Source organism: Drosophila kikkawai, chromosome 4, assembly GCF_030179895.1.
Source record: "Drosophila kikkawai strain 14028-0561.14 chromosome 4, DkikHiC1v2, whole genome shotgun sequence".
Classification (NCBI taxonomy): Eukaryota; Metazoa; Arthropoda; class Insecta; order Diptera; family Drosophilidae; genus Drosophila; species Drosophila kikkawai.
Window position 1 is genome coordinate 2,095,713 of NC_091732.1, and position 9,966 is coordinate 2,105,678.

General features: G+C 36.6%; 2 protein-coding genes across 5 annotated transcripts in view; one reads left to right on the plus strand and one right to left on the minus strand.

The window, feature by feature from the left end:
- Nucleotides 1–6,567, plus strand: part of eIF4G1 (eukaryotic translation initiation factor 4G1) — a 16,002-nt gene extending 9,435 nt beyond the window's left edge. For 2 of the 4 annotated variants that reach the window (XM_041776733.2, XM_070287753.1), the window contains exons 9-16: nt 42–318; nt 384–553; nt 4,736–5,231; nt 5,319–5,542; nt 5,624–5,773; nt 5,840–6,062; nt 6,117–6,218; nt 6,286–6,443. In XM_041776733.2, the coding sequence (XP_041632667.1) occupies nt 42–318; nt 384–553; nt 4,736–5,231; nt 5,319–5,542; nt 5,624–5,773; nt 5,840–6,062; nt 6,117–6,218; nt 6,286–6,347 (1,704 nt within the window). In that variant the 3' untranslated portion in view covers nt 6,348–6,443. Of the gene's footprint in view, nt 1–41; nt 319–383; nt 554–4,735; nt 5,232–5,318; nt 5,543–5,623; nt 5,774–5,839; nt 6,063–6,116; nt 6,219–6,285; nt 6,444–6,472 lie in introns of those variants that run through there. The other 2 variants (XR_011445481.1, XR_011445482.1) reach the window with 2 other exon arrangements.
- A 988-nt stretch (nt 6,568–7,555) lies between these two features.
- Nucleotides 7,556–9,960, minus strand: ATPsynbeta (ATP synthase, beta subunit). The gene is made up of 3 exons (XM_017167125.3): nt 9,850–9,960; nt 8,880–9,194; nt 7,556–8,823 (listed from the first exon to the last, which is right to left on the minus strand). Exons 1-3 carry the CDS (start codon nt 9,911–9,913, stop codon nt 7,682–7,684), a joined length of 1,521 nt encoding a protein of 506 aa, XP_017022614.1. The 5' UTR covers nt 9,914–9,960; the 3' UTR covers nt 7,556–7,681.
- Between the last annotated feature and the right edge of the window lie 6 nt (nt 9,961–9,966).

The window sequence follows — 9,966 nt, forward strand, 5'->3', positions numbered from 1 at the left end:
TATTTTATTATTTTTTTCATACATAATTTATATTTTGACAGTCAAAACTTTCTGATCAGAATTTGGAAACGAAAAAAATGGGCGGCTTAACTCAATTTATTTGGAACAATAATACAAGGCAATCATCGTCATCAGCGGCTTCTGCGGTACCATCGTCAACACCTTCAAATCCCTTCGCTGTTCTGTCCTCGTTAATTGATAAAAACAGTAGCAGCAGCGACAGGGACCGGGACCGGGATCATCATCACGATCATCGTGGACCGAGGAATAAGGGTTCCTATAGCAAGGGATCGATGGAGCGTGATCGTTACGATCGAGGTATTATTCATTTATTGCTTTAGTTATAGAATTTAAACTAATATCGAAATAAATAATTAATTAAGGTATCAATTCGCGAACTGGCTCATCGCAAGGATCACGCGAGAGTTCCTCCTCGCGTCAGCAGGGAGGAGGTCGGAGCCTAATGAATTCTGCAGTCCAAAAGTCTGCTAGTCATACAAAATATACGCAACAACAGCTGCCGACTTCGGTTCGTCACAACACTAGCAATAAGGTAAGGTTCTTGGTTTATTATAGGCACGCTGAAGTTTGTATACCCTTGCAGTTTGCCAATTGGACATTGAAATAACAGTTCCCTGACTCTTACATAAGTTGACCGATAGCAGTTATATAACATAATATATAATATTTTTAAAATATAAAAAATAACTGATTTTGAAAGGCAAGAACAGTACTTTTGTGTTCCGTTAATCCTTCACTAAGGAGCTGACACGCCTAAAAAATATAAAGTCTAGGCTTTATAATAAATATCGGTTCTCTTACTGCTCCCTCTAGTCATCTTGGCGCTCGGTCGAACTTTACCGTGCTCAACGCTCAGTGTTATAAAAATTATTTGACTCACGGTAGGGTTCAGTTCACGCAGGACCCGAAACAGTTTAATAACTTTGTTAAAACTAAACGTAAACCCAATGTATATCCTTTCTTCCTTTCATTTAACAACTCTACAGCAAACTCTGATCAGGTCATCGCCGATCTGTTTGCTGAGTTTTTTACAACCACATACTCTTGCTATGCCCAGATCGAGCCTAATCTTCAGTCCTGAACGAAATCCTCATCGTGGTCCCTGTTGAGAACAAGGATAATTGGCGTAGAGTTATTAATAGTTCGACAAATTTATTTAGCAGTCACTTTATTAATTTCATTAAGCTTTACAAAAAAATGCGCAGCTTTAGAAAACTTTGTATTTTATCCCAGGCCGGTGCTTTCTCAAGTGGCCAGATACATTTCCAGGAAAAAATTCCTTTAATTTTTGGGTGAACAGAAACTCAATGGTCACACCTTTTATCGCCCGGCTAAAGATTCGGTATCTAATTTACGGCGGTAACAGTCCCTATAGAACACCGGGCTGCGTGCCTTATCTTAGAAGCCTCCGAATTTATCCATTCCTCTCCACAAAATTTGGAGGAATATCTAAGTTGTCGGCTATTGCAAAACTTTTCGAGAACGTAATCACTATGTGCTTTCATGTGCAGATTATAATTTTTTGAGTAGACATATAAGCTAGAGTTGATATCAATATCAACTTTTAAAAATTTCAATGTCCTACAGTGATGAATTAAACTGTTGGTATAGTTGTAAAGCTGAATATTAAACGTCATTACCAGGCGTATCCAGCATTTAAATGAAACTGTTGGGGGTTATGTTCGTGGATAAATATAAGGGCCTAATACGTGAGTAAAACCGTACGCGACACACGCGTTAGAAAAGGAGAACACCAGACTTGAACTTAAGCGACATACGTTTATTCAGTTTGATGGCTTGCGAAGGAGTGAACATAGGAGGAGGATAATAAAGAGACCATACTTCATTATACTAGAAATGGAAATGGATCATCGGTTATCGAATATGAAACGTTCAGCTTGCATACTTTAACAGAAACAATTTTGTATAGTTATACTTTTATATTGTTAAATTAAGCTTTCGTTTATACAAGGGTATTTTTTTTTTATTATTCTTTTTCATATATTTTAAAATAATATTATTAAAGAAAAATAACCATATTTCTTGGCACAGTTTCAAAATGTATTAATTTATTCTTATTTTAATCTCAATCCAGTCATATTATTTTATGAAATTCATAAAGGACCTATTTTTAAGCCGCATGCAGTTCGAAATGTTGCAAAAAAATTTGTTTATATATATTTAGTTTTAAAGCTATTTGGCTGAATTCTTTTAAATTGGATAACAAGCGAAAGAAATGTAACATAGCTCAAGCAAGAATTGTACTTCATATTCACTCCACAATGTAGGCAAATCCTTTTCCACTTGCACTTTTACCGTTATTTTTTGAGTGTTTCGGTGCATCTTTCTTATCTAAATCAGATTTTTTGGCAAAATTTTTATATTTTAGGCTTTTTAAACATATTATGGTCTGGCAAAACAAAAAGTTAGCTAATACAAATCATAAATGGTATTATAAATATAAATATGCTAACATGGTTGAAAAATAATTGAAAATATGACAAATTTCCACTCAAAAGTAAAATCTTTCTAATTAGTTAGCCGAAAGCCACAGCAGCTATGGCTGATATTTATACTGTAGCTTAATATACAATTAAGTATATTGTGTGGCCATTTTCGATTTCTAAACCCTAGCAGGGTATTATAATTATAATTTTAGACAGAAATTTGAAATCCTGTAATGAAGACATTTTTGACCCTATAAAGTATATACAGCTGTGTTCACGGAAATAGCAGTGCCCAACGACCTGCACGTTTAAGATCGGAAAATCCTGTTACAAACACTATTTTCATAAATTTTTTTTTTCATAAAAGCTTAGTATATTTAATTATTAACAATACCACAATCATTTAATTTAGGTAACATAAACCTTTTAGAAGATATAGCTAATAACAACAAAAAAGGTCTATATTATGCCGATCATTGAAATAGCAGTGAAAAACTAAAATTCTTCATAAATTTAAAAATATCGTATAAGAAACCTATTTCTTCTTAAATTCCAATTGACTATGATCTAATATTTTGTTAAATAGCCTTTAGAAGCTATCATAGCCTCATACCTGGGTGGCATGGAGTCCACCAAGTCTTAGCAATGCTTGAGGGGAATATGGCCTCATTCCTCCTGCACAAATTGCCAAAGCTGCATCTTAGAAGTCGGAAACTTCTTTAATAAGTAGCCCTTGATGTCCCCCATAAGTTTTCGATCGGATTTATATCCGGGGACTGTGCAGGCCATGGCATTGCATCCACTTTTTCATTAAGAACCCACTCCTTGGCTACCTTGATGGTATGATTAGGGTCACTGTACTGCTGAAATGTCCAAATTAATGGCATATTTTCCTCAGGATACGGCTGCAAGACAGTTTTTAATATTTAGACATAAACATAATGGTCTTTGATCCCACCGATCATATTTACGGGACCTAAAACGTTGTATGAAAAGTATACCCATACCATGATTTTTAGGCCACCGTGTTTTACTGTCTTCAGCGTATGGTTTGGGGGGTACTATCTATTTGGGGGTCGACGGACATATTGTCTTGTCCTATTCCACCAAATAAAACCAGTTTGGAGTCATTTGTCCAAAGGATATTACGCCATTTGAAAAGTGGCAGTTCAAGGGGCTATTGGCGAACTCCAATCTGGCCTTGATATGCCTATAACCAAGCAGTGACATTTTCCATGGACTTCGCGAATCTAAAATTTATTCAATAAGTCCCCGGCGAATGGCCCCATGACTGATTCCCATGCCAATTCCCGCTCATATATCCCTAGAGGATGCAAAAGGACGAGCTTTGCTGAAGCGAAGTACGCGTCGAGCCTGTACAATTGGGGTTTTGCGAATCGTACCCCGTTTTTTTTGGGTTCGGTTCATATTTTATGACTTATAAACTATTTTAAAAGAACAATTTGAAAGATTTGGAGACTCTTTACATGTTTTCCCCTTCTTTCTAGGCTAAATTATCTGATATCTTTCTCTCATGGAGCAGTGAGGTCCTGCGCCCACTAAAATAATTTTTTTTGCGTTGTAAAGGTGTATTATAGTATAAACTATAATAACGACCTTAATTAAAGTAATTTTTTACAAAATTAAAAGAAATTTCGGCACTTTTTGCGAAAGAAAATTAAAAACTGCTATTTCAGTGATCGGCCAAAACGAGCTGCATATGTGAAAAAATATCAATAAAACATAAAAATAGAGCAAATCTAACGGAATTTTTTCTCGATTCTTATCTTTATGTTCCATTTTACAAAAACAATGTGCAATAGATCAGCTTGCAAAAAGGAATATGTACAAAAAAACGTTTTGAAGTTGTTCCTCTGTCGCACTGCTATTTCCGTGAACACAGCTGTATATTCTTGATCAGCATCAACAGTCGAGTCGATTTAGTCATGTCCGTCTGTCCGTTCCTACGCAAACCAATCGCTCAGTTTTAAAGCTATCGGAATGAAACTGTGCATATAGTCTTCTGACAACTCTCACGGTTACATAACTGACCGGATCGTACGACTATATCATATAGCTATCATAGATATGATCGGTAGATATAGAGAAAAATGTAAAGCTGCGAGTGTAAAACTGTAACTGGCCAAACAGTTTAAATTTTCTAGCGTTAGGAAGACATTGAACTTATATTACCTTAACTTACAAAACAATTATTATTTTCCGCAAGGATATAAGTAACATCAACATAAATTTTTAAACTATTTTAGGTACAATCAAACTCCGGCTCCAACGCAGAACGTGGAATTTACCGTGGCGCGAGCAATGAGCAAGGATCAGGCTTAGTTGCGACTCCAGCGACGACGTTCCCCCAGCAAAGCAATCGAACTGCTGTCTCCGCCCCTCCTGCAGTGTTCCAAGAAGCAAGCGATGCCGATCTTAAGCTAACCAAGTCGGTTGTCTCTGAAATGATTGAATTGGCAGATGCAGCGAAAACCGTAACACCTGCGGTTGTCGAGTGTATGAAGAGGATACCGGAGGATCGTCGTTGCGGCTTTCTATATTATATATTAACCGATTATTTGCATTTAGCGAATGTGGGCAAACAGTCTCGCCGATATCTGGGCATAACTGTGACCCAATTAATTCAACATAACTATATTTCGGTGGAGCACTTTACGCTGGCGTACAACGAATTTAGCGAGTATGCCAATGATTTAATTGTTGATATACCAGAGCTATGGCTATATATTCTACAATTTGCAGGTAACGTTTATCGATAACAATGATCTTTTGATTAATTTATACTACTTTTAAAGATACAATCTTACATATTAATCTTTTTTTTTACAGGTCCATTAATTGTGAAGAAAGTTTTAACCGTATCAGATTTGTGGAACAAGAACCTAAAAGACAACAGCCCATCAAGTGTGGCCAAGAAGTTCCTTAAAACATATTTGATTTATTGCACGCATGAAGTTGGACCAAATTTCACGCGCAGCATGTGGACAAAGTTCAGCTTGCATTGGTCTGATTTTATGCCAGAGAATGAAGTTAACGACTTCATCAAATCAAATGTAAATGTTGTTATTTTAAAACATTTCCTAATGTGGCGAAATATTTTATTTAAATTATCTATACTTTTATATTCACTTTAGAGACTGGAGTATGTGGAAAATGAATCGATATCGCCAGTGATAGAACATCGCGGTGAATCGACTGAAAAGCACGTTAAAAATGTGATAGAGCATATTGAGCATTTGCTAAAGGAAGGAACAACGGCAGATTGTATCATTGATTATAGTAATGTAAGCAATTACCTCTTCATTTTATTCCTTTAATATAATTCAGTTTATTCATTCACCACATTGAAGGGCAACATCATGGTCGTTGATAAACTGTTTATAAGAAGCTTAACGGAATCGCTGAGCAACTTTTCCATTTTGTACAAGGAGAATAGTTATAAACTAGAAACCGAGACCTTCCAGAAGTTTTGCATACCAGTTTTGCAGCGCTACATTGATTCGAATGAAGATCATCAATTGGAGTGCTTGTATGCGATGCAGCTATTAGTGCATAGTTTGGAGCATCCGAGGGGTATGAAAAATATTCACGGTCGGCATTTCATTAATTAAATTAAATATTTAACAGGATTACTAAGCGAACTATTTGGAGAGTTATATGATGCATATGTAATACAAAAGGAGTCGTTATGCAAGTGGCGCGATTCAAAGGATCAGTCAGCTGGCAAAGGTAAATGTTTGAAATTAATAAAAATTGCTGATAATATGCAACTTTTATGTATTTTTTTTTCTAACAGGCGTTGCTGTAAAAAGTCTAAATCCCTTCTTCAACTCTTTATTCAACGACGAAGTGAACTGAGAGACGTGCGGATGAAAAATATTTAAATTTGTAATAAAAAATTCGATAATTAAATGAAAAAAGTGGTGTGAATGTTCAGATGTAACGTATACCCTATATTTCAATATGAACTTATTCATTTACAGATTTCTGGTTCATAGATGCGTTACGAAGGAATATATGCAAGAAACAATATAAAGTGTATAACATTATGTTAAAAATAAAGAAAATTTAAAGGAAATTGTATAAGTTATTACTTACCACACAGCATCATCATCGTGACTACCAACAGATGAACCGATCAGAACATATCCGTCTGTCCGATTCTACGTAAATTTGATCAATGTGAATGAAAGTGTGCAGATATTCTTTCATTGGAAGGCAGTATATTAATAAATTGACCAAATCGGACGACTAACGCCGCCGTAGAAATAATCCAAAAATTAAAAAATAGATTTATTTTATAAGAACAACTGAGTAGTTTTCCTCTATTATACCCTTGCAGGATATTATAATTTTAGTTAGAAGTTTTTAATTCCCTGATAGACTCATTTCCGATCCTATAATGTGGGCGTAAACTGCCGTGTTGATCCTGGTATGGCTGTTGCAAGGTGATCGAGAATATATTTTCTTTATAGTGTCGGAAATACTTCATTCATTTGAAAACTAATCTATAATTCCCTACAAGGGTATGACAATTATTTTTTCATTTTTACTATATTTTTATCTTCCTTGAGACATGACCATTTTTGTTGATTTTATAAAATTTTAAATCTTTAGCTCTTTGTTAGCACTATAACTGGTGCTAAGATCAATTTTGGGCAATTGTTATTTTTCAAGATCTCTGTCGCATGGGATATACGATTCCCTTCGACTCTTGCAAACTTCGGTTACTGTACGAAAATAAAGTCATAGCATGATACCTCTGTTTAGGAAGCTGTTATCAAATCAAAACATTCCCTATCTTAAAAATTTACATTATTCACCAAAATAATGAAAAAACGCGTTTGCTTAAATTTGATGAATTGGAGCATTTCCCAACTATGTTAAAAAAAAATTATTTTAGAGAACTTTACATTTCTTGTTTTGAGATTCAATAAAATTGAATAATTGTACAATTGAATATCTCCTATTGTTTTTTTTTCAAATTGACGAAAATTATAGTGTATATAAACTTCGGCGTGAAGAAGCTAGTTTCCTTTGTTTAATACTAAAAACCAATTCGAAAATAAGGTTTAAATACGATTTATTAAGTTGTTTATTAAGCGAATTGATTAATGTCATACAGTTGTACAAATTCAATCCAAATTTAGTTTATCGATTATTTAAACATTCGGCTGGGTTTTTTTTTATTTTTAAGCGGCCTCCTTTGCCAGCCGATCAGCTTTTTCCACAACCTCCTCAATGGGTCCCACCATGTAGAAGGCCACTTCCGGCAAATGATCATACTCTCCAGCTAGGATCTGAGAGAAACCCTTGATGGTCTGCTCCAGAGGAACCAGCTTGCCAGCATGGCCGGTAAAGACCTCAGCGACCTGGAAGGGCTGTGACAAGAAACGTTGAATCTTCCTTGCACGTGCCACAGTCAGCTTATCCTCCTCCGACAACTCGTCCATACCCAGGATAGCAATAATATCCTGAAGGGACTTGTAGTCCTGCAAAATCTTCTGAACACCACGAGCCACATTGTAGTGCTCCTGTCCAATGATGTTAGGGTCCATGATACGAGAGGTGGAGTCCAAAGGATCCACAGCCGGATAAATACCCAACTCGGCAATGGCACGCGACAGCACAGTGGTGGCGTCCAAATGGGCAAAAGTGGTGGCTGGAGCAGGATCTGTCAAGTCATCAGCTGGCACATAGATAGCCTGCACCGAAGTAATCGAACCCTTCTTGGTGGTGGTAATGCGCTCCTGCATGGAACCCATATCAGTGGCCAATGTTGGCTGATAGCCCACCGCAGAAGGAATGCGTCCAAGCAAGGCAGACACTTCGGAACCAGCCTGAGTGAACCTGAAAATGTTGTCAATGAAGAGGAGCACATCCTGTCCCTCCTGATCGCGGAAATACTCTGCAACAGTCAGACCAGTAAGAGCAACACGGGCACGAGCGCCTGGGGGCTCATTCATCTGGCCATAAACAAGAGCCACCTTAGAGGTCTTATCCTTCAGAGAAATTACACCGGATTCGATCATTTCATTGTACAAATCGTTGCCCTCACGAGTACGTTCACCAACGCCGGCAAAAACTGAATAACCACCATGAGCTTTGGCCACATTGTTAATCAGTTCCATAATTAACACCGTTTTGCCCACTCCGGCACCACCAAACAAGCCAATTTTACCACCCTTGGCATATGGAGCCAAGAGATCAACGACCTTGATTCCGGTTACCAAGATCTCCTGCTCTACAGACATTTCTACAAATTCCGGAGCTTCAGCATGAATGGGAGCTGTTTTGTCCGTGGGAATCGGACCACGTTCATCAATTGGTTCACCTAAAAAAACAATGAATATTAATATTTTTTTGCAAATACAATGAGATGTAACATACCAATGACATTAATAATGCGTCCCAAGGTCTCCGCGCCAACGGGAATACGAATGGGATAACCAGTATCGAGGACCTTCTGTCCTCGAACCAAACCCTCAGTGCCGTCCATGGCGATTGTTCGCACCGTATTCTCACCCAAATGCTGAGCCACCTCAAGGACCAAACGTGGCGAACGGTTGTCCACTTCCAAGGCATTTAAGATTGGCGGTAAATTGTCATCGAATTGGACATCAACGACAGCGCCAATTACGGCCACAATCTTGCCATTGGCACCGGCGGCAGCCTTAGCTGCGGCCTTAGCAGCATAACCACGAGCTAGAAATTACAGATATGTAAAGGTCGTTAACACAAAAGTACATTTTCATCGCATCCCGGATTATACACATTGTCTGGACAGGATTTTGATAAACCTTAAGCTTTTGTACCTTAATAAGTTTTAATTAAAACTTTTAGTGAAATTATTACTTAAACCATTAAAAATGTCTGCCTGAAATTACGTACACATTTAAATACACATTTACTAATGTTATCATTACGTCATATATAAAATCGGGAACAAAATTACCCACAAATATAAAAAATAAAGAAATTAAGCGGGACTGTTAACTATCTGTATATAAGAATGTACATATATTTTTTCATACTTTCTGCAAGATTATTCAGTTTAAAATCATTTAAAAATCAATTTAATGAAAATATAAGCATTAATTATATATACTATAATAAAACACGTATTTTCCACATACTACTAATGTCTTATAAACTGACAAAATTAACTAGTAAAAGTTAAACTGTTATGCAATCAATTCAATTCTGTTCGTCGTAATAGCAGCACATCATATTAAGGTTATGTTCGATTATTAGCTTTTTTAGTTTGAGACTACAAGCTATTATGGAATTTAGGTTACTCTGTTTTTATACATCGTCCCAAATAAGTAATATTAAGAAAAATAATGTATTCTTTACTTACATAGTTGTCCCAAAATGGGGAGCAAACTTTTATCGGCTTTGGCGGCAGCACGTAACGCGAACATTTTTCGGTCTATTCAATGCGTTGTGTGGGAGTAGCATTTACGAATACCTACAT

Bases quoted from the DNA above. Each gene is read 5' to 3' on its own strand.
- ATPsynbeta (XM_017167125.3), bottom strand. From the start codon at position 9,913: ATGTTCGCGTTACGTGCTGCCGCCAAAGCCGATAAAAGTTTGCTCCCC. The intron at 9,195-9,849 runs GTAAGTAAAGAA...TGTAATTTCTAG, and splicing joins CCCCATTTTGGGACAACTAT to CTCGTGGTTATGCTGCTAAG. The intron at 8,824-8,879 runs GTATGTTACATC...TTGTTTTTTTAG, and splicing joins ACGCATTATTAATGTCATTG to GTGAACCAATTGATGAACGT.